Genomic DNA, 26,270 nt, shown 5'->3' with positions numbered 1-26,270 from the left:
AGGTGACGTCAGAGGCGCTCAACCTTGGGGGCGTGTCCAGAGCTACCGGGCGGAGCCTAACCGGGTCACAGGGTGAGCTATGTCAGATCGGTTTCCGCCGGGTTACAAGATGGTGGATGAGTTAGAGGAGCTAGAAGACCTGGTCCATGTCACGGTGGGCGACCTCCCGAACCGGGGCTACGGGGTCATGGAGGAGATCCGGCGGCAGGGGAAGCTGTGTGACGTCACGCTGAAGGTAACGCCCTTCTCACCCCAAATACCAGACACCTGCCCTCCTGTACCTGATGCCCCAAATACCTACCGCCCCTCCCTCCTCACCCCAAATACCAGATACCTCTCCTGTGCCCACTTCCTCATGTCCTGTGCCCGATTCATGCCTGTCCCTGACCCGATTCCTTGTTTCCTGTGCCCGATTCACCCCTGTCCCCGACCCGCCTCCTCATGTCCTGTGCCCGATTCACTCCTGAGCCCGACCTTCGCTTACTTGTGTCCTGTGCCTGCTTCCTCGTGCCCTGTGCCCAACACCGCTTCCTCGTGTCCTGTGCCCGCTTCACCCCTGTGCTCGACCCGCTTCCTCGTGTCCTGTGCCCGCTTCACCCCTGTGCTCGACCCGCTTCCTCGTGTCCTGTGCCCGCTTCACCCCTGTGCCCGACCCGCTTCCTCGTGTCCTGTGCCCGCTTCACCCCTGTGCCCGACCCTGCTTCCTCGTGTCCTGTGCCCGCTTCACCCCTGTGCCCGACCCTGCTTCCTCGTGTCCTGTGCCCGCTTCACCCCTGTGCCCGACCCTGCTTCCTCGTGTCCTGTGCCCGCTTCACCCCTGTGCCCGACCCTGCTTCCTCGTGTCCTGTGCCCGCTTCACCTCTGTGCCCGACCCTGCTTCCTCGTGTCCTGTGCCCGCTTCACCCCTGTGCCCGACCCTGCTTCCTCGTGTCCTGTGCCCGCTTCACCCCTGTCCCCGACCCGCTTCCTTGTGTCCTGTGCCCGATCCTGCCTCCTTGTGTCCTGTGCCCGATTCACTCCTGAGCCCGACATTCGCTTACTTGTGTCCTGTGCCTGCTTCCTCGTGCCCTGTGCCCAACCCCGCTTCCTTGTGTCCTGTGCCCGCTTCACCCCTGTGCTTGACCCGCTTCCTCGTGTCCTGTGCCCGCTTCACCCCTGTGCTCGACCCGCTTCCTCGTGTCCCGTGCCCGCTTCACCCCTGTGCTCGACCCGCTTCCTCGTGTCCCGTGCCCGCTTCACCCCTGTGCTCGACCCGCTTCCTCGCGTCCCGTGCCCGCTTCACCCCTGTGCTCGACCCGCTTCCTCGCGTCCCGTGCCCGCTTCACCCCTGTGCTCGACCCGCTTCCTCGCGTCCCGTGCCCGCTTCACCCCTGTGCTCGACCCGCTTCCTCGCGTCCCGTGCCCGCTTCACCCCTGTGCTCGACCCGCTTCCTTGCGTCCCGTGCCCGCTTCACCCCTGTGTCCCCCCCCCCCCCCCTTGCTCGTGTCTGGCTTGTGCCCGATTTACTCCTGTGCCCAACCTCTTCTCCGTTCCAGGTTCCACCCTACCACGCTCACACTGACATTTGCATTGTTCTTACTAATGTGTTGCATCTGCACTGAATTGGCGCTTCGCCGCTCCCCGGCACGCTCCTGCAGTGATGGCGTCCGGCATGTACGTCGCTGTCGAGCGGCTCCATGCATGTGTCGTAGCAGGAGGACACTCTGAGGCCCCTTTCCTTCAGTCATGGCCGCGGTCCTACAGGACTTGGGCTCGTTTACACCCCTGCGATTTCACCACATATTACGCACATGATGTACGGCTGCGTGATACGCGGTCAATGGAGTCGGTTGCGTGTAGATGCTGCGTGTAGATACGCATGTGAAAAAGATTGCAGCATGTTGTATTTCACCGCTTATCACGCAGGGACAGCCCTATACGTCTCTATGGGCGACGGTATATCCGCATCTCCGCTATAAGACGGAGCGGGGAATTTAAAGAAGAAACCCGTCACAGTGCGCGCAACCGCATGCGTGAGATGCTGCCGTGTGCCGGGCGCTGCTCAGGCTGGTAAGACGCTCTGTAACACATATGGCCGTGTGAATGAGGCCTTAGACGGATGCGGGAAGCGTGCCGCTCTTCACACTCGGGTTTCATCCTCTCTTTGGCCTCGTGTACGCGGCGCCGGAGACCTGCGAGCCGGTGCGGAAGTCCTTTTTAAATGCTCGCTGGCGATCGGTTTTCCGCACCGATGCCCAGCGACTCGTCCGCGCAGGAAAAACAATGGCAAGCCCAAAGTGCCTGCCCCCCCCCCCCACACACACACTTGGTCTCCTAGCAACCAGAGAGGTATCCGCCTACAAATCTGCAATTGCCGATCGCTCGCTTCCATAGAGATCAGTGGAGCCATCCGCAGTACAATGGAGCAGCTGCCATGTCTTTTCCACTTGTGGATTCTGCAAATCAAAATCGCACGTGTTTGTGGCGCTGAGGACGCTCCACGCTCTCCTGTGGGCGACTAGTATAGCACAGCCGAGCCGGGGCCAATCGCGGATCCGCAAACCAAATCCACCCGTGTGTATGAAATGAGGCCTTACAGGGGCCACAGCACAAAACTGAGATCCATGTTCCAGGGCCCCCGGCATCGTACCATCGTGTAGCGCATGCCTTCAGTTCAAGTTACTTCTATATGGGACATATATATATATATATAGTGCAAAGTCAGACTGACTACATGCTGTATACTTTTGGGGGAGAAGATTCAGTATACCTTGTATTTTAGTCACTGACATCTCTGCTTATTCTGACCTTAGAGGTCCAGTGGGCGGAGCTATCAGCTATTTCTGTATGTATAGTCATTCACAGATGGCTCCGCCCACTGGACCTCTATCAGCTAGTTCTGTATGTATAGTCATTCACAGATGGCTCCGCCCACTGGACCTCTTTTAGCTATTTCTGTATGTATAGTCATTCACAGATGGCTCCGCCCACTGGACCTCTAAGCTCAGAACCAGAGAGGTCAATCAATAAAATACAAGTTATTTTGAACCTTCACCCATAGAGTGTGTGTGTATATGTGTATATATATAATATCTCAGCTCCTCCCGTAGGACCGTGTGTACGGCGTCTCTATAGCACGCTGCCTGCAGTTTGGACGGCATTTCCATTTACAGGTTCCCTCAATCCTTGTATTTCCATCTCATTACATCCGACTAACTGCTGCCCCCTTCACATCATGTGACCAGGAGGGACCCCCTCAGTGCAGCCCCCTCTTTACAAACACTGTCTACATTGTGCCTAGTATGAGGTGTCACCCCTGAGGCCGATGCTGGCGCGTGCCCCCTGACTATAACGTGTATCCTCATTACCAGGGTGACCATATGTATGCGGGGGGATGTAAGGAGGTCCTTTAGTCTTATAGGTAAATGTCTCTTCACCTTGAGGACCCTGCTGGAGATCATATAGAATGTGTACATCTATAAACTAGTCCCTGTGTACATATATTAGTTAACCTGTGTTATACTCCAGAGCTGCACTCCCTGTACTGATATTGGAGTCACTGTGTACATATATTAGTTAACCTGTGTTATACTCCAGAGCTGCACTCACTATACTGATATTGGAGTCACTGTGTACATATATTAGTTAACCTGTGTTATACTCCAGAGCTGCACTCCCTGTACTGATATTGGAGTCCCTGTGTACATATATTAGTGATCCTGTATTATACTCCAGAGCTGCACTCCCTGTACTGATATTGGAGTCACTGTGTACGTATATTAGTGATCCTGTAATATACTCCAGAGCTGCACTCCCTGTACTGATATTGGAGTCACTGTGTACGTATATTAGTGATCCTGTATTATACTCCAGAGCTGCACTCCCTGTACTGATATTGGAGTCACTGTGTACATATATTAGTTAACCTGTGTTATACTCCAGAGCTGCACTCCCTGTACTGATATTGGAGTCACTGTGTACATATATTAGTTAACCTGTGTTATACTCCAGAGCTGCACTCACTATACTGATATTGGAGTCACTGTGTACATATATTAGTTAACCTGTGTTATACTCCAGAGCTGCACTCACTATACTGATATTGGAGTCCCTGTATACATATATTAGTGATCCTGTATTATACTCCAGAGCTGCACTCACTGTACTGATATTGGAGTCACTGTGTTATGGTGAATGCACATGGGCGTATTTGAATTGCGGGAATCGGAGCTGCGACCGCCCCCGGATTCCGCAGCAGAAACCGCCCATAGTGATTCTTCACGCACACGAGCAGAAACCAATTGCGCACTCTGCTCGCGGATGAAGGCTCACAGCATGCTCCGTACTCCTGCGGTGTGAAGTCAATGGAAGCCATCCGACCCGCGGCTCGTCTGCAATTGATATCGTGGCCGGGCCGCGGATTACACAGAAAAAGCAAGGGTTAAAAAAAATTAATCTACTGCTCAAGTCCGACGGCGAACCGTGCGAACCATCCGCAGTACAGATGAAGACTCAATGCAGGTAGGCGCAGATGCCGCTGCGGGATCCGGCTCTGCCGTGTGCAGGCGGCCTTACATACATTGCATTAATTCTGTACTGATCCTGTGTTACTCTCCAGAGCTGTACTCCCTATTCTGCTGGTGAAGTCACTGTATAGATGGGGCCAGTAGGGCTAATTTAATGTAGATACACCCTGACTATCCAGTTTATGGAATACATTCTGTATGACCTCCTACATGGTGATCAAGGTGAAGATACATCCTCATATCCACCTCAATCATTACATTAACTGTACTGATCCTATCCACACAGTGACTCCACCAACAGAATAGTGAGTGCAGCTCTGGAGTATAATACAGGGTGTAACTCAGGATCAGTAGGGGATAAGCAATGTATGTATACAATTACTCCAGCAGCAGAATAGTGAGTGCAGCTCTGGAGTATAATACAGGATGGAACGCAGGGTCAGTACAGGATAAGTAATGTATAGTGAGTGCAGCTCTGGAGTATAATACAGGATGTAACTCAGGATCAGTACAGGATAAGTAATGTATGCACACAGTGACTCCACTAGCAGAATAGTGAGTGCAGCTCTAGAGTATAATGCAGGATGTAACTCAGGATCAGTACAGGATACGTAATGTATGTACACAGTGACTCCACCAGCAGAATAGTGAGTGCAGCTCTGGAATATAATACAGGATGTAACACAGGATAAGTAATGTAATGTATGTACTGAGTGACTCCACCAGCAGAATAGTGAGTGCAGCTCTGGAGTATAATGCAGGATGTAACTCAGGATCAGTATAGGATACATAATGTAATGTATGTACACAGTGACTCTACCAGCAGAATAGTGAGTGCAGCTCTGGTGTATAATACAGGATGTAACTCAGGATCAGTACAGGATGCGTATTGTATGTACACAGTGACTTCCCTAGCAGAATAGTGAGTGCAGCTCTGGGTATAATACAGGATGTAACTCAGGATTAGTACAGGATAAGTAATGTATGTACACAGTGACTCCACCAGCAGAATAGTGAGTGCAGCTCTGGAGTATAATACAGGATGTAACTCAGGATCAGTACAGGATAAGTAATGTATGTACACAGTGACTCAACCAGCAGAATAGTGAGTGCAGCTCTGGAGTATAATACAGGATGTAACTCAGAAGCAGTACAGGATAAGTAATGTATGTACACAGTGACTCCACTAGCAGAATAGTGAGTGCAGCTCTAGAGTATAATACAGGATGTAATTCAGGATCAGTACAGGATAAGTAATGTATGTACACAGTGACTCCGCCTGCAGCAGAATAGTGAGTGCAGCTCTAGAGTATAATGCAGGATGTAACTCAGGATCAGTACAGGATAAGTAATGTAATGTATGTACAGAGTGACTCCACCAGCAGAATAGTGAGTGCAGCTCTGGAGTAGAATACAACATAAGTAATGTAATACATGCACACGGTGACTATCCAGTCTCTGGAGGTTCATTCTATAAACTGTATACTTGGGTTTGGGGATTGATGTTCCCACTAATCACTGTATAATGAACAATTCTGAACAATACCCTCTGTTTCTATTGCTCCGTTTTCTCCTTGCTTGCTGTCAGTGAACGGGGGACTCTTTCTTTTACATTTTATTTTCCACTGGGAGAGCTAACAGCACCTTGTAGGACCTTCACATCTTGACCCAATTGGCAGCCAGCGGTGTGAGAGGGGCCTTCCCCTGTCAAACCCCGAGCTTCCAGTGGCGTCGTCATACACGAATACCGTGCTCCAATATCAGTGGGGAGTAAAACACTGTTCGCATTGAACTTCATGCATAGAATGCCAAGACTACAGTGAAGACTGACACTTGGCACACCGAGCAGCGAATGAAACTGCACATATTATATATTTGCCATTCACAGAGGGCTGGGTGGTATTTCCTGGGGACCCCGGGGTGGCAGGCATTGGTCATGGCTTTCCTATGGCCAGGGGTCACTTTTCCTTTAGCCGGATTTCAGCCCCTTGTTCATAAGTGTAACAGATCCCGCTGGCTCTGCGGCCGGAGCTTCGTACAGCGTGGCGTTTAGGGATAGATCTGGGTGACGTAAAACGGTGTCGATTAAACGAGCTTGAGGTTTATGTCCTCCTCTTAGCCTCTTACCCCGAGATCAGCAGCAAATCCACCTCCTGCGTCTGTACCGCCCTATATAATGTCCATCTGCCCTCGGATCACTGTCTGCGCACCACTGACCCCTTATCCTCCGCCGCGCCGCTCATTGCGCACGGCTATCAAATTCCTGGTGAGCTGCAAATTCCGCTTATCCAGAAAAATAGTCCCGCCATGGACTAACAAGAAGTTATTTGGGGTTCAGCCCGGACCCTGTGGGGGAGTTAGGAGTCTGTCTGTGGGAATGGGGTGAGAGAGAGCCACTGGAATTCTTGTAATCCGGCATCTGGTAATCCAGACTCTGACAATCATGATGGCTGCCTGTTACTACGGGACTTGCCAGGTCCTGATGGCATTGACAGGAGGGGTCGCTGTGTGATGGCATTGACAGGAGGGGGCTCTGTGTGATGGCGTTGACAGGAGGGGGCTCTGTGTGATGGCGTTGACAGGAGGGGGCTCTGTGTGATGCTCATGCAGGCATCTGTAGCTGTCTGCTAATCTGGATGCTGGATTATTGGAACTTCAGCAGTGCTCGGCTCAGCTCGTTACTCTGTGCACTAAGCAGATTAGTGGTTAATTCTGCCTTATTAATTGGCACAGGGTGGAGTGTGACGACTCCCTGGCATGATGGCGGCACGGCGCTGACGTCCTCCTTGACCCTGCTCTGCACACGCCACAGACGGGTTCACACGTGCCCTGATGATGCCATCAAGTCGGGGGCATTAAAAAAGCTGTAGTTTAATCCAATGTGGGCGGCTACTGCAGTCTGCATGGAAAGGTCAGGAGGACGGCGTTCACATGAGCGCATCCTGTTTCGCGAACTGTAAAAAACGGAAGTGAATGAAAAGCGTTTTTTTTTTCCTTTTAAAAAAAAAAAAAAGCTGAAAGTATGCTTTCCGTTCGTTTTTTTTTTTTTTTTTTCTTATTCATTTCTGTTTTTCAGCGTTTTAAGCTGATCCGTTTTTTTTTTCCTCTCCCGCTTGGCTTGTTTCTTCCCCCTCCCTCGCATTATTTTCGCATGTCCTCTGCGCATGGTTTGAACAAAGCCTGATACAAAAACGGATGCAAACAGATTGCTTTCCTCTTTTTTTTCCAGTCTCCCATTGACCGCAGTGTAAAGTTTGCACTTTTGTTCCAGCGTAAAAAAAAAAAATGGACGGAAAACTGAGAAATGATTGAAACTGAAAGGCTTTAGTTTCAATATGTTTCTATGGGCTGGAAAATCGCAACGTTTTTTGTTTTGCCGCTCCCACGACGGAACAATTTACACGGAAAGCAAAAACGCAAGTATGAAGTGTCCCGAACTCTGTAAGTCACTTTATTTATTTCTCAGTTACTCTAGTTCTCGCCCTCCAGTCACATCCGGAGCTGCAGACACAATTAAACCTGCCTTCTGAAACTTGTAGGGGTAGGGGCTGAGCTATGGATGATCTATGCTCTGGATTGGTGATCCCTATCAGATCGTTGGGGTTCTGTAATGTGGGACCCCTGCCGATCAGCTGATTAGGGAGGCCATGGTGCTTGGCTCTGATGTCTCCTTGATTGGTGGCATGGCCTAAGAGCAGCTCGGACTCGTCCATGTGAGCTGCCAGGAGCGGTCTTTATGAAGTTACATGATGAACTGTAGTACAGCTGATGGGATGGAAATCTGTAGTAATGGGCTAAATTCTCCATTTTACTTCCTCAGGTCGGGGAACATAAGTTCAGCGCCCACCGTATCGTCTTGGCGGCTTCCATCCCCTACTTCCACGCCATGTTCACCAACGACATGATGGAGTGCAAGCAGGATGAGATCGTCATGCAGGGAATGGACCCCTGGTAATTTGATTTCTGCTTTCTGTACACGGGATGGACCGATCTGAATGTTGCAGTAGTGCAGAGCAGGATGTCCCAGTAGTACAGCCTCGGTCATTGATTGGATCTCAGCAGGGTTCACACTTTTAATTTGCATTAAAGGCCCCTTTAATGGTCCTCCTTCACGGGGCGAGCTGTCGGGCAAACGATGACCAACATTCGTCCCAGTGATGCTCGCTCCTGTGCTGTTACATGGGAGCGAGTATCGCTCGATCGCTTACAGCACTGCCGATGGGGAGTGTCCCTCCCCCGTCGTCCCCCCAGCCCGCCTACCCCTTCCATTCGCAGTAAGCAGACAGTCGCTCAAAAGCAAATGACCACTTTTTACACCGACACGTCGTTGAGTTTTCATTCAGTCACTGCGTGCGCTTACACAGAGTGATTATCGTTCAGATTCCCGCAGGACCGATAATCGACCCGTGTAAAAGGGCCATAACTCCTTAAGCTTAACAGATGTACATGTATGCCCTCCAGCTATGGGGTTCGTATCGAGCAGGAGTCGGCTGTCTTTTTTTTTTTTTTTTTCTCTCTCGTTGCAGCTGACACCAGCCCGCAACAGCTGCAAAATGCTACTGCCAGCATCCAAAGGTCCTAAATGGCCCCCCTTTGCAATGAGATTGTGAGGGGCCATTTGGTTGTCATGGCAGCCAAAGGCCTTCTAAAAGGCCCCAAGGTTACCATGAATAATTGCCACTGACACACTACCTAAAAAAGTGAAAACAAATTAATCCTTTTTTGTTTAAAAAATAAGCATATGGCCGCCTGCACACGAGCGGGATTTCCGCCGCTGAAAGTTTGCATAGGAGTGCATTAAAATACGCACTCCTATGCAGACGGCCGCGCGAAATCTCGCGCGGCAAACAAACCGCGGCATGTTCTAATTTTCTGCGGGGCTCGCACTCACCTGGCCGCCGGCTCCGGTCTGCGCATGCGCCGGCTGCGCGGCAGCCGGCACATGAAAGAGCCGGGGCCGCCAGGCGCGGGTGAGTACGCGCTCGTCCCTGCAGGCGCTCGGGTCGGATCGCGCGGCGAGAATTCTCGCTGCCTTATCCGACCCGCTCGTCTGCAGGCGGCCTATTAAAAGTTTAAAAAAAAACCCTTTTCCCATATATAAAACGAAAACAAAGCCAAAAGCATACTTATCACCGCATCCATAAAAGTCCGAACTATTAAAACGCTTTACTTATCAGGAATGGTGAATTTTTGGTCACCCTGTCTTTAAGGAAAACGAATAAAAAGCATTCCAAAAAGTGACACCTATTCCAAAATGTTACTAATCTGAGCCCTCATACAGCAGCATCGGCAGATCAACTCCTTATGGTCGGAATTGTATAATATTTAATTCTTAAGGCTCCCCCCCCCCCCCCCCCCCAGAGACCCCATAGTCTCCTCCGGATCCGCTGCCTGATGTCTTGCGTCCCGTGCTGGCGCGCATGCGCAGTACAGCCTGTGCTACTGCGGAAGATAGCGTGACGGACAGCTTCCATTGACTGGAAGCCTTCAGACAGCGATGGAAAATAAGAGTTATGATTTTTTTTAAAGTGCGGATGAAACGCAAAAACTTGAAACAGAAAAAGGGCCGTGTCTTTAAGGGGTTAAATATGTTGAATCTGAGCTTCCAGCATTTCCTGCACGGTGACCGATGACTGCCATGTATAGATTAATACCCCTCTCTCTTGCTTCCTCAGTGCGCTGGAGGCATTAATCAACTTTGCCTATAACGGGCACTTGGCTATTGACCAGCAGAACGTGCAATCCCTCCTGATGGGCGCCAGCTTCCTGCAGCTGCAGAACATCAAGGACGCCTGCTGCTCCTTCCTGAAGGAACGGTGAGTGTGAGGAATGATGCTTCTTCAGATTCTCGCTGGGCCGCGGGGATCTGAGCGATAAGCCTGACGACGAATGATAACGCTGGATCAGAGGAAAATAATTGTGTGCTACCCGGGGTATTTCATGTGTCCTACGCTAAACCGAGAGTCCTAATCTGTAGTCGGACGTTGCCTCGGACGTCGGGTTCTGAAGTTCTACACTGTGTCATTGGCTGTTCCTACAGACATGAGAAACTGACTTTATGTGAGAGATTACAAAGACTTGTTCACATTAACAAACATGGAAATAAAGAGTTTCCTTAAAGGGGTTGTCCCGCGCCGAGGCACGAGACAACCCCGATGCAGGGGTTAAAAAAACAAACTGGGTAGTACTTACCCGAATCCCGGCGGTCCGGCGTCTTCATACTCACCTGCTGAAGATGGCCGCCGGGATCCTCTCTCTCTCTGTGGACCGCAGGGCTTCTGTGCGGTCCATTGCCGATTCCAGCCTCCTGATTGGCTGGAATCGGCACGTGACAGGGCGGAGCTACACGGAGTCGGCTTTCTGCACAAGCAGCCCCATTGAAGACAGCAGAAGACCCGGACTGCGCAAGCGCGGCTAATTTGCCCATTAGAGGCTGAAAATTAGTCGGCACCATGGAGACGAGGACGCCAGCAGCGGAGCAGGTAAGTATAAAACTTTTGATAACTTCTGTATGGCTCATAATTAATGCACAATGTACATTACAAAGTGCATTAATATGGCCATACAGAAGTGTATAGACCCACTCACGGGACAACCCCTTTAAGACTTTACGCACTGCAATACACTGTTCAGAAGGGCTTTAGGCACTTGCTTCTGCGCTTGTGAGAGGCTGCTAATGACCGCTGCAGAAGCCAGCAGTAGTCGCCATCATGTTGGGGTTGAAGTGTCCTTGATGTCTTTCCCCGTGTTCATCATTCACATCACCCAGAAAAACCCAGATGAGGATGTAGGAAATGAATTTTGAGCGACATTCGGCAGCCGAGGTGCTGATCTGCTGCTAACATGTTGCTTGCAAGTTCAGCGTGGTTGTCAGCCCCGATGGCTGCCAAGACAGTTCTGCACAAAGGCATCCCAAGCAGCCAGTTCAGGCGTGCTTTATTTGGATCTGAATGTGTCATTAATTTGCAGATTTCAGGACCAAAAATAGATTCCTGTTTTTAGTTTGGCTTCTGGTTTGGCTTTTCCAAACTTGTCCTTCAGATACTGGAAACCGTTTCCATTCTGCTCTATAGCCACGACAGAGTTCTCCATTAGACCGGCTCACTGTGAAGCAGTGGAAGGGACCCTGTCATTGGATGAACCAATGCAGCATGTAGCACATTGTATCTGCCACCAGTGCGCTCGGCTCTGGACGCCCGCTGCGGCACTTTGTAACGATCGCTCACGGTCAGGAGAAACTATTATCTACTTGTCCTTATTTGCAAATCCAGCAGCACTGGTCGTGCAGAAATAGCCGTCCGGGTGATGGTCTTACGGCTCACGACAAATCATAGGCACCACATACGGCATTGCCGTCCTCTTGCCATGCAGCCCCTGTGTGGGGCCGGAGTAGCACCGGGTGCAGCAGATGTGAGGGGCCCGGCTTTTGTCCTCATCTCCAACTTTCCACCCAAAATGAATACTTGTAAGCAATCCTCACTCGGTCAGGTTTTGCGCTGAACGCACGTGGCGTATTTACCACAGATGTAGCAGACATTGCCTGGATGGTTAACGGCGCCGCCTGCTCATCGTTGGACTGAAACAGACTTACTAGCTATATAAGGATACAGTATTGTCAGCTAGAAGCCTGCGCCCATCTCATTATATAGGCCCAGCAACTGCGGGCATCCGCTGACCGACACACTCAGACGTGCCCGGGTGCTGCAGGAACCAGCTGCTGCCAGCAGGTGTTGGAGGCGCTGGAAGGCAGGATGCAGGTAAAGGAGCAGCAACTACATGCATCAGTATGTGGACCAATCTACCAAGCTGTTGCCAAACCATAGTTGGCCTGTAACCTATGATCTAGACGTCCCGGGCGAACGTTGACTTCGGATTCGGATTCGGCGCACTCTTTCATGTAAATAACATGCTTTTATCCCAGTAGCAAAATCTTTGTTTACGTGTGTAATTAGTCTGTTGTTTGGATCGTGCAGGCTTAAAAATAAAGCAGCGAGCAGCCTGCAGGCCGGCATTCATCTACAAACAGCCTGTCTACCGTGACTGCAGGCCGGTGGGCCACCACCATCCCCGGGCGCTCCGTCTCCACCATTAGACGGTTGTAGTCCAGCGTAGAGGAAATACTTTGCATATCTCCACTCCCTGTCCTGACATGAGGATTACTTGGCTTGTGTGTCTGGTTACATGGGATCGACATATGCAAACTGCTTCTGTACCCAACTACTGTGAGCTTAGATACCCCGGGATACAACTGTCTAATGCTCCATGGAGCTATGCCTCTGTGAATGCCTGTAATGTTAGGACTCGAGCACGTGGGGGTATTCTCTGCACCCATTGTATTAAATTAGGGTATTCAAACATACATATTTAAAAAAAAATTGCCAGCAGGTCTCAGCATTCCCTGTACGTTTCTGCTCACCGTGGAGTCCCTCCAAGCCTCTTCCTACCCTTAGATCCTAGGGGACTTTGGAGTACGGGGATGAGGCCGGAGCGCAGTTCTCTGTCATTGGGCGCTGTGCCATCAGCAGTAATATATCGTAGCAGCTGTGATTGGGTAATACTGGGTATTCTAAAGCATTATACTAGTGTTCACATGATCGCAGCTTAGAGGGATTTTTGTACTAAAATTGTATTCCCTATCCATAAGATAGGGGATAAATGTTTGATCACTGGGGGTCCGGCTGCTGGGACATTCGGCTAGTGATCCAGAAAACGACCCATGTGAATCGCGCAAAGGTGCACACGCGTGACCACTGCTTAGTTATCTCCTAGAAGTGAATGGAGTGCTGGCTGAGTATACACACACACTCTTTTCATAATTGGGCGTTCGGGATGTCGGGGTCCCAGCAGTTGGACCCCCAGTAATCAGACATTTATTAACTTTACATTAGATGGGGGATAAATATCTTTTGATGGAAAAATCCTTTTAAGGAGTTAATATACAAATACGACACGAGAGCCGAGTGCTCACTGAGGCATCACAGCCATCGCATTGGCTCATCCAGCGCTGCATTGATTGGCTGAGCAGCGGTTGAAGAACCAATCACAGCCATTGCTTCCTGGAGGCGGGATTAATGAGTCCTGTAATCAGGAAGTGATGTGCAAGGACTGCGTGAGCCACACCAAACCTCTGGATGTCAGCGGGAGGGACCTGGATTGAGCCTCCTAGGTAATATATTCTTTCTTTTGTATTTTATGTAGTGTAACTAGGTAGGGCTTATATTTCAAGCCTCCCCGAAAATTAGGCTAGGGTTTATTTTTTTAGAGTAGGTCTTATTTTCTGGGAAACTGGGTAGAACAAATGACCCACTTCTGTGGATGGCCGCAGTGGGTAGGAGATGTCTAAACCCCGAGTGCCCACAACCTCCTCCATGCAGATGTATAATTCCTGGGGTGTTCTCTCTCCTCCAAGGTTACACCCCAAGAATTGCCTGGGAGTGCGGCAGTTTGCAGAGACCATGATGTGCGCCGTGCTCTACGATGCTGCCAACCGCTTCATCCATGAACATTTTGTGGAAGTCTCAATGTCGGAGGAATTCCTGGCCCTGGCCTTCGATGAGGTCCTGGAGCTGGTCTCCAGAGACGAGCTGAATGTGAAGGCTGAGGAGCAGGTAAGTGACCCCTCTAACTCAGTCTTTTGCTCCTACATCCCCCACGCGATCGGCATACTCGGTCCTGTAATGCTCTCCGTTGCTGGGGGACCCTAATTCCCCCACTGTCTAGCTTTCACAGACTTCCCATGTTATCAGCACCCCCTCCTGAAGTACTCCGGGCCCTGACCCTACCAGTATGTGACTCGGTGTATTGCTCTTTCTCCCATGTCAGGTGTTTGAAGCTGCTCTCGCCTGGGTGCGCTATGACCGGGAGCAGCGAGAGGTCTTCCTGCCCGAGCTCCTCACCAAGATCCGCTTGCCCCTGTGCCGCCCGCAGTTCCTCACAGACCGGGTGCAGCAGGACGACCTGGTGCGCTGCTGCCATAAGTGCCGGTAAGGAGTAACTCCAGTGAACGGGTTTCTCTTTTAGGGCTGGGCAATTTTGCAAAAAATGAAATTTTTTAATTTATTTTTTTGCTAAAAACTGAAGAAAATATGCTTGTTTTTTGCAAGATGAGGCTTCTCCATTAGACCCGGGACCAATATAATGTATTGGTTAACTTTTATTACATTTGTTGGTTTGTGTGGGATGGGAGCCTGAACTCCAGCATTTGTTGTATTCATGGCGTTACTATACAGTATAAATGTCGCCGTTCTTCATGGGGTCACCGGAATTACGGTGATAAAAAAAACACTATAAATTTGTTGTGTTATTACTTTTACACAACAGAAACTAATGAAAAAAATCGTATTTGCCGCGCCGCCAACAGAGCTGTTGGAGGCAGAAGTTGTAGTTTTCATTGGTATCCTTTTGGGGAACATATAACTTTTTAATATTTTTTTTTTTCTTTTCTGCCTTTTGGAATTGCAAGCTGGAATATATTTATTTTACTTTTTTAAATTGGATCATTGCACTCCATGACTCCCCTGTTATCTGGCAAGACAAGGAGTGTCAAGTCTTGCCGCGAAACGAGTTGGAGTTTCCACTGCGGGGTGTTGTTGTTGTTTTTTTGTTTGTTCGTTTTGTTTTTTTGTGTGTGTTATAGGCGCATGAATGAAAAATCCAATTCTGGCCGTTTTAGGGTGGTTTAGCATGTGGGTCAGGAGCTCTGGCCAGAAGTTCTGTTACAGATACAGCTGAAAATATAAGAAATAGAAGAAAAAGTGCTGCATACATGGACATCATTATAGTCAATGGGGTTCATTCGGGGGGGTTCGGTTCCATCCTGAGACGGAGTTGTTCGGTCACGGGGATTTCCCTTTGCTGCTCCTCGAACAGAGCAGGAAAGTGGAATCCCCAGCACAGGTGTGAAAGCACGGGCGGTGCAGGGCAGCGGGGAGGAGAGTGAGAGAGATCCCTCTCTCTCTCTCTCCCTCCCGATCACCTGAGTAACCCCCCGCTCACCCCCGCGCCCCCCTCGAATCTTCAGGGACGAGCCAGCAGGTACTCAAAAAGGCGATACACTCAAGTAGATCGTCTTGCCGAGTATGCTCGCTCATCTCTAATACCCACCCTTTTTTTTTTCTTTTGTGGCTCCCAAGGGGCCCATTGCCTAAACCACTACAACCCCCCCCCCCCCCCCCCAGGAGTGACGGTCTCCCGTGTGGGATCTGGATGGCAGAATTGGGGAGTGAACATGCTGCCTTTTTTAAGATCAGGGGGCGGACACTAGGCAGGAAGTACAAAGTGCCCAATAATTGGAGCCGTGTTGTTCGCCCCGTTATGCACCCACCATTCTATTAAAATCTAATTAAATGATTTATGGAAAAAAAACACAATCAAGGGCCTTTTTATGGGCAGATTAATCAAATTAACCCTTTCCATCGCTGATGCTCCAACCCATTTGTAGTGGCTGGCCTTTGTAATTGCAGGCGCAGCTCTCATTGAAGTCAGTGGGAGCTACGCCTGCTATTAGAAGCCCAATTCTCTTTCTCTTCTATAATTCCATCTATAAGCCATGTTTCTGAATTCCAGGGACCTTGTGGATGAAGCAAAGGATTACCATCTGATGCCAGAACGTAGGCCACATCTCCTAGCTTTCAAGACTCGCCCCCGCTGCTGCACATCTATAGCCGGCCTCATCTATGCAGTGGGGGGGCTGAACTCTGCAGGTACCTTGCAATCCAAATTATCTCTTGATTACCCTTAAGAATACATCACTTATATGCATACATAACGCACTGAAATACTCTGTGCTGCTGGAAGTAGGATCCTAATCGCCTTTTTACACGGGCCAACAGTCGGCCAAATGACTGCACAAGCACTGACATCGCCGCTAAGGTGATCAGCGCTCGTAGAGGGCATTTAGACAGACTTCGCCGCTTGTTGCGGGCTTCTCGCTCAGCGCTTCACCTTCTATGTGAAGCGTGGAGCGTTTACACGGAACGAGAAGTCAGCGATAACGAGAAGGGAACGAATAGTGAGAGATATTTGTGCATTTACACGTTTGAACGAATTTTGAGCGATAATCGTCCCGTGTAAATGGCCCATAAATTAAGACACAGGATGTCAGAAATTCAGTTGCATGAGAAGTTGACGTCCTTCTGGCAGGGAAGGGGTTACACTCATGCAGTGATTAGTGTGGGCCTGGATTATGAATGAGTAGGGGATGGGCAGCACATTCCTCTGATGCCAGCAGCTGCTGAGATGTGGGTATACTGAGCTGCCCGTCTGTGTGCACCTCCCCAGCTGTAAACGTATTAGATGTTACCTGCAGCCTTATGTAAGGCCGTCTTCACGCCGGCGTATTTACGCATGCAGTACGCAGGGAATAGAACCCATTGATTTCAATTCAGTTCACTCTTGCGTATCTTGGTTGTGCTAAAAAATAATGCAGCATGCTCTACTTTTTTTGTGCACCGACGGTCCCCATAAAAGTCAATTTCGGTGCTCAAATCGGTGCAATACACACTGAGATGTGTGATACGCTGCGTGCTTCCACTAGCAAAAACGCATCTGGAACTTATTAGACAGATTAGCCATTTCATCCGGGGCGTCTTTTATGCGTTGCGCAAATGAACCTGCCCTTGCACTGAGGCAGGTGTAAATGTGCGCCCGTTCGTGTGCCACTGGCATAAGACTTTCTAGAGCAATTCTAATACATGCCGTGGTCTACTGTTCCATATTTAAGACGAGTAGCGCATTTCTACGCAGGTGACTCTCTGAATGTAGTGGAAGTCTTCGACCCCATCGCCAACCGCTGGGAGAAGTGCCAGCCAATGACAACAGCTCGCAGCAGGGTCGGTGTGGCTGTGGTTAATGGACTCTTGTATGCCATTGGTGGCTATGACGGCCAATCACGGTTGAGCACTGTGGAAGTCTACAACCCCGAGACGGACTCATGGACCAAAGTAGGAAGTATGAACAGTAAGAGAAGGTGAGTCCAGGCAATCGTTGACTTCCCAATCTTCTAATCCCACATCCTTGGGCTGTAATCTGACTTTCTGGATTATTGAATATAGTGAACCTTCAGACAAGTAATTCATACATGTGGGGAGGCGAAGGACTGCTGTCATGCCGTAGACTTTGCAAGTAATCTAGTGGGGAATTATCTATAGTGCCATTACCCTACATGGGTGAAGGTTGCCCAGCCTTCTATATAGGGTCCATTACTGATATTTCCATTTCCGCAGTGCAATGGGAACGGTGGTGCTGGATGGACAGATCTACGTCTGCGGAGGTTACGATGGCAACTGTTCGCTGAACTCTGTGGAGACGTATTCACCGGAAACAGACAAGTAAGACTGAGGCGACAACTTCTGTACCGCATCTGGTGACGCCATATCCAATGTCACGGCTCAATGCTTTACCCCCTCAGCTGCGGAGTATCAGCACTCGGATGGAGAGAAGTAAAAAGTAGCTTTTGGGTCTGATAGGAAGGTAGAAACCCCTGAGATCCATATGTTCCAGCAAGATATGTATGGTTAGTGGTGCCTATTAGAGATGAGCGAATCTACTCGGTTCGGGTGTTTTTGAACTGGAGCACCGCTTTTTCCGAGTAACTCACTACTCGGACGAAAAGATTCGAGGAGTGGGGGGGGAGAGCTCCCCCCTGTTCCCCACTGCTACCCCCCCCCCCCCCCCCGCTCCACCATGCCACCCCCCGAATCTTTTCGTCCGAGTAGTGAGTTACTCGGAAAAAGCGATGCTCGAGTTCAAAAACACCCAAACCGAGTAGATTCGCTCATCTCTAGTGCCTATCATGAGACAACCCCTTTAAGGGGGGGCTTAAATGCAGGCTTTCCCCAAATCTGGTTTTCTTTTCTAAAAATCATCTGGGGGAAAAAAAATTGTCCGCTTACCAACACAAAGCACCAATTCTGATGGCGTCAGTTGAAATATATTATTTCCTTTTGTAAGAATTTAGGAAAGTTTTTGAAACCTCCTGTAAATGTTCTATTCATCGAAGCCCCGATTTACCAAACATGTTGATAACTGGGATGTGGGTGGCTGGGATTTGCAAATCGGCATCTAACGTTTGTCAGTTTTGCTGCAAATTAGTCACTTTTTTGTTTTTTGTTTTTTTGCTATAGAAAATACATTCTCTGGGGACGTATTCTTAGTTGGGCTCTCACAGGGCAGATTTGCCATGAAAAACCATGGAATAAGCGCGGTCGCAGGTTTAGGAGCGGCTTCGACGCATGCTTTTCCGTTACAACCGACTCTAGAGAGGAGCGAGGCCGCAATGGAAAAAAAAAAGAATCTACATGCTGCGTGCCGGGAATCTGCACTGGCTTATGCCAGCTTTGCCGCGGCGAATTTCTGCCCATGTGGACGAGATTGGCGGATTTGTCGCAGCGAAATTCCGCACAAAAATTCTGCGGCAAATCCGCCCCATGTGAACCCAACCTTAGGCCGCTCTCACACAGACGTTGGTAAAAACACTGCATTTTTCAGCGGTTTTTAATGGCATTTCAAACCTGTTCGACAGCATTTTAACGCACCCCGTTATTGCAATGGGTGTTGTGGTACATTTAAAATCGCTAAAATGCACTAAAATAGCGCAGACATTCAAGAAGCGCAGCGTTAGAAACGCCACCCTTTAACACTTGTCTGAGAAGCCCAATTGAAAACAATGGCGGCATTTTACAGTGTTTTTAGCGCGTGCTAAATGCTGTAAAACCTGTGTACAAGAGGGGACTTAGAAGATGTCTAGGGAGGTGGAATCCGTACTCGGACTGTAGTGTCAGAATCCCCACTTCTGGCCCAGGGTCATGTGGTACAGCTTCTCGCCGGCCACATTCTCTGTCACAGCTGATGCGAAGACGGTGAAGGGAGCTGGCTTAGTTATTAGAGGGGCAGTAACTTTTCACACAACTCCTGCTCATCTGCTAGTTTGTGTTAGTGCCTTCATTTCTATAATCTTGCATTAAAAATGTATTGCTTTACCACTGTAAGTCACATTTTAAGTGTCCACCACTAGGGGTCTCCCTTCCAGCTTCTCTGCAATCTACTCTCTGCTATTAGGTACAAAGCTTCTGTAGTAACAAGGACACTGACGTTTCTATAGCAACCGTGGAAGGGGCTATCATAGGGGGTGCACTCGGAGACTGCAGGCTGACAGATCTGCAGGCACTGTGTAATATCTCCACAGTCCCGTCCTCTCCTACTGCTACAGCCTGTTGAATGTGTGTACACATATTACACACACATAGTTTGTTTACTAACCATTTGTACAGCATCTCTCTAGGGGCTCATTCACACAACCGTGGTTTTGGCTTGTTTTGCACGTCCGCGTGACACGCAGTGAATGGAGTCAACGAAAGCACATAAACATTCATTGATCCATTCAAATTAGCGTGTAGCTAAGCGCGTGCGAAATATCGCAGCATGCTCTATTTTGCCGCATATCGCACAGAAAGAGACCTAGACTTTTGTATGGGTAACATGCACAATATATTGGGTGGTTTTGACTATACAGCGGTAGCTGGCTCTCTGCCGGCTACACTCGCAACGTTTTACGTATACACTTGTGTGAATGAGCCATAAATGCTGGCTCATCTTGCGAAAGCAGAGGGGCGGGCATTCAGATACTGCCTCCCTGCTGATTGGACCAAAGACAGGGGCAATGCAGCAGGGAAAGTGAGAGAAAGGAAGTACAGGACAGTGAACTACTGGCAGAATACTAAGCTTGCTACACACCCCCTCCCTGAAAGGGAACTGTAAACAGCGGGGCAGCCCAACTGAAATATTGGTAAGAGCATTTGAAAATCGGAATTTACAAACCATGAAATGGTGCAAACGGCAGCAAATGAGAAGGTGAGGAGAACCTGGTGCATTTTAGAAAACTTGTTGAAAACTCAGGTGCACTTTAGGACGAGTGGAGCAGCCAGCCCCTGGCAATGATTTGAGGAGAACAGAGTCCATACCACATGACCCGGTGTTGGAACCAGGTCAAGCCTCGAGGTTCTGACGCCGCTGGCCCAGATAAGGATTTCACCTCCCTGCACAACTCCTTAATGTGCAAGTTGTGTTTCAGTTCCTCTTGCTTTCAAGAACTTGACTTGTGGTCAGTGGATTTGAAGTTTAATGACCTGGCTTTTCTAATACTCCTCACAGCTGAGGGTTTGTTACGTGTAGTCTAGACAATCCTAAACATCCTGCACTGATACATTGTAACAAACTGATAGCAGTGAGATTTGTGCTGCTGATTTGTTTAGCTCTTTGATGGGTTTTCTAGATTGCAGACGATTGTTCACATTCACTAACAGCAAGCAGAGATGGAGGGGGTTGGGTGGGGGGAACAATAAATGAAAAACTCCTTTAGGGTGTGTTCAAATGAAACAAAGCCTGACCTTCCACATAGAAAGTCAGCAACATTTCCAGTACAAGCCATGTGGGCGAGAATCTAACTCTTTGCACTGTTGGGGGGGTCAGGGGGGGGGTTGGGAAAAATATTTTTTTTTTCCTTTGCCGAGCACCATGAGGATGTAGGGAGTCTTATAAAGGCCACGCAATGCCATGGGAAAAGTCTTACAAACGAGTGATGGATAATCCTCCACAGCGCCACCTATTGGATGGCAGCTACTGTATGAGTCAGTATTCGATCTTTTAACAGGCTTTGCTACATGACAAGGGGTGAGAAGGGAGTCTCATAGGTTTGGACATGGGTATTCTGGTTTAGCTTCTATCCCTAGTCATGTTGCAAGGCCTGTTTAAAAAGTCTGACTGCTCTTACCTTCCAATAGGTGGCGCTGTGGAGGATTATTCCATTGCTCATCAAATCCTCATATCTGCCAAGGCCTTACCAGATTTTCCGACATATGAGGTCTTGGCACTAAATGGCTTATATTTACCCTCCCGATTTATAACTGTTCACTGATGGGTTATGTGGCAAATCTGACTAGTTAAGCAGCGAAATGGGACGGTTGTCACTACATTCGGTTTTGTTTCATCAGGTGGACCGTGGTGACCCCCATGAGTTCTAATCGCAGCGCTGCCGGAGTGACTGTATTTGAAGGCCGCATTTATGTGTCGGGTGGACACGACGGGCTGCAGATCTTCAACACGGTATGTAGGCTTATAAAGGAGGTCATCGGTATTCGGGGCTCCATCACTAGTTTCACCCTATTCCTCCCTAAAAATGTCACCCCCGCATCAGTAGACGTCCCCGTAGAAGTTTACTTACTGCTCTAGTCGTAAACTCAGTGCTCATGTAGGACAGGAGATGGTGAGGACTCTGCAGAACAGGTGGAATGGCCCTTTCACACAGGGTGACAGTCGGGTAAACGACTGCGCAAGTGCTGACGTCACCGCTAAGGTCGTTGGCGCTCGTGCAGAGCATTTACGCAGTTCGCTGCGGGATCGTGGGCTTCCTGCTCAGCGGTTCCTCTTCTGCGTAATGCAGGGAGCATTTAGGGCTCATGTCCACGGGCAAAATAAGAATTAAAATCCGCAGCGGATTTTAACTCTTCTCCTGCCTGCGGATCCGCACCCCATAGGGATGCATTGACCACCCGCGGGGTAGATAAATACCCGCGGATGGTCAATAAAAGGCATTTAAAAAAAAATGGAGCATGAAAAAATCTGGACCATGCTCCATTTTCATGCGGGTCTCCCGCGGGCTTCTATTGAAGCCTATGGAAGCCGTCCGGATCCGCGGGAGACAAAAATCGGGATTTACTCACACGCTCCGTTTCTTCTCTTCGCGGCGGCGCCATCTTCTCTGCGTCGCGGCCGGATCTTTTTTCTTCGGGACGGCGCATGCGCGGGGCACGTCACCGACGTCATCATGCGCATCCGCCGAGCCGAAGAAAGAAGATCCGGCCGCGACGCACAGAAGATGACGCCGCAGCGAAGAGAAGAAACGGAGCGGGTGGGAGGTGAGTTTATTCTTATTTATTGCTATTTTCAGCACTCATGTCCGCGGGGCAGGAGGGACCCGCTGCAGATTCTACATGGAGAATCTGCAGCGGATCTGATTTTCCCCCGTGGACATGAGGCCTTACACTGACCGACAACTTTTGCACTTTGTTTTTGCTGAATGCGCACTGCATATTTTCACATGCAATGGTGGTTTTTGCCGTACTTTTTGCGCATGCAAAAAACTCCCCATCAACAATGCTCTCAGCCATTGATATGGCCAATTAGTGTAGGAAAATAGTGGATGCTGCGTTTTTGTTTTTTTGGCGCGACCGAATTGCATGCATGCGAATGAATCCATTGAAATCAACAGATTCTATTTTCTGTGCATTGTGCGCGCAAATGTACTCATGTGACACAGGCCTAAGCGGTCTCTTCAGTGGATCACATCATGCAAATATCTTATCAACCAAGCAAATGCATACATGAAATGTGGAAACGATGATTATCGGTATCGCTTCCATATGATGCGCACGCAGTCTGCTACCGGAACAGGAAAGGCTGAGCTTGGGGATATGTAGTCATCTATGGCTTCATGCAGTAGTTTCATATAGAAGTCCACCCCCCCCCCCCCCCCCTCCTGCCTCCGCACTGTCCTGTCCTGCTTCCTATAATCTTGCCCTCTGTTGCCTCCACAGATGGAGTATTACAATCACCACACGGCTACGTGGCATCCTGTGGCAAGTATGCTGAACAAACGCTGCCGTCACGGAGCGGCGTCGCTGGGCAGTAAGATGTTCATCTGTGGCGGTTACGATGGCTCTGCCTTCCTGAGCGTCGCAGAGGTTTACAACTCCATGGCGGATCAGTGGTACCTCATCACTCCCATGAACACTCGGCGCAGCCGCGTCTCTTTAGTAGCCAACTGCGGCCGCCTGTATGCAGTGGGCGGCTATGACGGCCAGTCCAACCTGAACTCTGTAGAAATGTATGACCCTGAGACCAACCGCTGGACGTTTATGGCCCCGATGGTTTGTCACGAGGGGGGGGTGGGGGTGGGTTGTATACCCCTTCTGACCATATAGTAGGCCGCCACAAGAACGTACTCCTCTCTTATAGGAAATGGGCTCGGTGTCTGTTTTTATTAATGTGAACGTAAGGACCTTGAGGTATGAGGCGCCCCGGTGCTTGGGTCTCCTCCGTTGTGATGTTTGCATGTGTTGTCTACATCAAAAGAATGTATATATGGACTATCGGCTACAAGAGGGACCGGCATGGGGTCAACTCAGCCCAATTTACAAGCGTTGGATTTCATAAAGAGGTGTGTCTATTGATCATAGCTTCTGCACCAAAGTGATCCGTATGTTGTGCACCAAACCGTGCGCTATAGTCCGAATGTCCAAGAGATTGCAATTAAAGGGACCCTCCGGGTCTGGACAAACAAAGATGGCCGCACAGCTTCTCTGCCTACTTGATGCCCACTGTGCATTAGTATATGACACTACACCTGCAATGATTAACCAGCACTGGCCGGTCAGATCAGTAGACTACCGATGTATACTAAGGTACAGTGGGCATCAGGTGGTCAGAGCAGCGGTGCCGCCATCTGGAGGGTCACTTTAGGGAAAAACGTCACTTTTTTTTTTTTTTTTCCTCTTTACCTCCAGGGTTACCAACTATTGTGATAACTATAGTGCCATAGATAAGGAAAGCCCTCACTCCTCTGATTTCGATTCTTCCTCGCTGCCTCATACCTGCCGCCATTTTGCTTGTGGACCCACAAGATCTAGTAGCGCAGCCTATTAGGATCTGTCTGTGAAAGTGACAACACACAAGCTTTACGTAATGCCAGAGCTTTACCGCCATGTGTCATGGGAACACGACCCGACGAGACGGAGAGCAGAGCTGCTGCAGCGGAGTGCGAACCTTTACATCCTCTTATGAAAATCCCTTTATAGTTTTCCAAAAACTTCAGCTAATTAAAAAAAAAAAAAAAAAAAAACTTTATGCTTAATCAGTTTTTTTTTTGTTTTTTTTTACATGCACATGAAAAAAGCAGGTGTGAGCGGCCCAATAGAAATCAATGGGCTCTTAGCATTAGGGATTATGTGCGTGAGAAATACGGCCGTAATACGTGGGACCACATATATGCCCGTGGAGTGAGCCCAAACTGTTTTCTATTCCGCGAAATTCCCACAAAGTGTAAATGCATACTTTGGAAAAGACTGTTTCAGTAGGAGGCAGTAGAGAGCGATAAGATTCTGCAGCTGGGGAGTTAATAGGAAGGCAGCGCCATGCAGGTGGGATATGTAAAAGGATCCGAGGATTTGCTGGGGAGACGCAGCACCCTCCCCAACGTAGACAATCTATACCTGGCCCTTGTTGTCAGAGGCTTAAGGGACGCAGTGCAATGATGGGGGGTCTTACTCTGGAAACGGACTGCATTCTTCTCTAAACTTTGCTGCAAGGAAAATACCAGAGTTCCTTCATAGTTCCACCATCAGGGGGCGATGTACACGATCAGATCTGATTATACAGGAGTCAATCTGCATGTTGAAGTATATCTGTATGGGGCAAGTGTAAGATGCACATAAGGGGTTAACCTGGAGGGTAAGGGAGCCCCTCCTGCAATCAGCAGATCGGGACACTCTCGGCACCCCCTGGGTAACCCCTCTCTTTTTGATGCCTCGTATAAAGCGCAGTGTCACAGGATGAGTTGGAAGTGAATGCCGTATTTGTGTATGTGACCCCCCCCCCCCTCCCCATTGCCCCCTCATCTTTTTTTACTAGATTTTAGCTGTGAATGTTTGTTCTGATGCCCCCCAATACTGTTCATGGTGCAGACTCTAGAGGGCGCTGTCATAGGGTGAGCTGTATTTATTATATATAATAAGGAATTCTGGGTAGTTTTCAATGTGTTACTGTACAATAAAAATGGTGAACATTGGCGCTGTTTTACTTTATTTTCAAATGGGATGACCCCTTCTTTTGTGTCACTTAGATGGGATCGCTACTTGCGCCCCTTCCTTGGGAGGGCACTCGGTGCGGCACACTCTGCTGCATCGCTTGCGACAGGTGAGGATGTTCTCCATTGCCTCGCTTTAAATGGGATTGCCTGGGTCATGCTAACAGTCGTGCCCCCTGGAGAGCCGCAACCATTTATAATGTGGGCTCATACTTTAGAGTGTGACCGTGCGGGGGATCTGCCCGCTGTCAGGTGTGTGGTTGTACTTGGTTCGGAGTATTTTTCGGTTCCTTCTAACTTCTTGGTGCCCCCCCTGTTGTTCCTACTTCTCGGAGCTCGCAGTACTGTAGCCACAGTGAATGTCTATGCAGTTCTAGATCAATGATGCAGCCATCATTGCAGAATGTCTCATACGGGATACCGGTGAAGAGCTCTTACCTATTCCGATGACTATCATGATCTAATACCATAGGGGCTGCAGGACGCAACACATAAAAAAACGGCACACCAAAATTTTCACGGCTTTTTGTGGCTTTTGATGCAGAATTGAAAATGACTTAAAGGAAGTCTGTCAGAACTTTTGCCATATAAATGCAATATATTGAATGAGGATTAAAACTACCTTTATTTTATTCTACGCCGGCTTCCATCAAGAGAGAGAGTCCTTGAAAAGCTTCCTGTGCTAATATGCGGCGGACCTTCTGAAGGGCAGGACACCTCCTCAAGCAGTCCGGGCTCCTTGCCTCCCTCTTCAGCACCCTCCCTCCTTCACAAAGAAATGCCCCCTTGTTTGCTGACTAACGCCTCCAGCTCTTGACGCTGGTGACGTCGTGCATTCAAGGTATGGAACTTCTGCGCCGCACTGAGAATGGCGCATGCGGTGCCGTATGTGAAACGCATGATCACT

At 49.3% G+C, this 26,270-nt stretch overlaps 2 protein-coding genes across 3 annotated transcripts in view; one reads left to right on the top strand and one right to left on the bottom strand.

The window, feature by feature from the left end:
- Positions 1-347, bottom strand: part of KIF9 (kinesin family member 9) — a 36,003-nt gene extending 35,656 nt beyond the window's left edge. Inside the window, exon 1 of the mRNA XM_066584882.1 lies at positions 335-347. The gene's annotated coding sequence lies outside the window, so the exon portion shown is untranslated. The remainder of the gene's footprint in view (positions 1-334) is intronic.
- Positions 80-25,345, top strand: KLHL18 (kelch like family member 18). 2 transcript variants are annotated; one of them, XM_066584885.1, is made up of 10 exons: positions 80-235; positions 8,327-8,457; positions 10,182-10,322; positions 13,916-14,114; positions 14,329-14,489; positions 16,072-16,208; positions 17,251-17,473; positions 17,730-17,834; positions 21,495-21,606; positions 23,097-25,345. In XM_066584885.1, exons 1-10 carry the CDS (start codon positions 80-82, stop codon positions 23,481-23,483), a joined length of 1,752 nt encoding a protein of 583 aa, XP_066440982.1. In that variant the 3' UTR covers positions 23,484-25,345. The 2 variants fall into 2 exon arrangements, with proteins under 2 accessions (XP_066440982.1, XP_066440981.1); XM_066584884.1 differs by having other exon boundaries at positions 17,236-17,473.
- Positions 25,346-26,270: the final 925 nt, after the last annotated feature.

This window comes from Eleutherodactylus coqui, chromosome 12 (genome assembly GCF_035609145.1).
Source record: "Eleutherodactylus coqui strain aEleCoq1 chromosome 12, aEleCoq1.hap1, whole genome shotgun sequence".
NCBI classification, from domain to species: domain Eukaryota; kingdom Metazoa; phylum Chordata; class Amphibia; order Anura; family Eleutherodactylidae; genus Eleutherodactylus; species Eleutherodactylus coqui.
This window is presented reverse-complemented; position numbering and strand designations above follow the sequence as displayed.

What these genes read in the sequence shown, in the direction of transcription:
- KLHL18 (XM_066584884.1), top strand. Translation starts at nt 80, where the DNA reads ATGTCAGATCGGTTTCCGCCGGGTTACAAGATGGTGGATGAGTTAGAG. An exon ending in ATGTGAAGGCTGAGGAGCAG is followed by an intron (nt 14,115 to 14,328) that starts GTAAGTGACCCC and finishes CTCCCATGTCAG; the next exon opens with GTGTTTGAAGCTGCTCTCGC. An exon ending in AGTATGAACAGTAAGAGAAG is followed by an intron (nt 17,474 to 17,729) that starts GTGAGTCCAGGC and finishes CCATTTCCGCAG; the next exon opens with TGCAATGGGAACGGTGGTGC.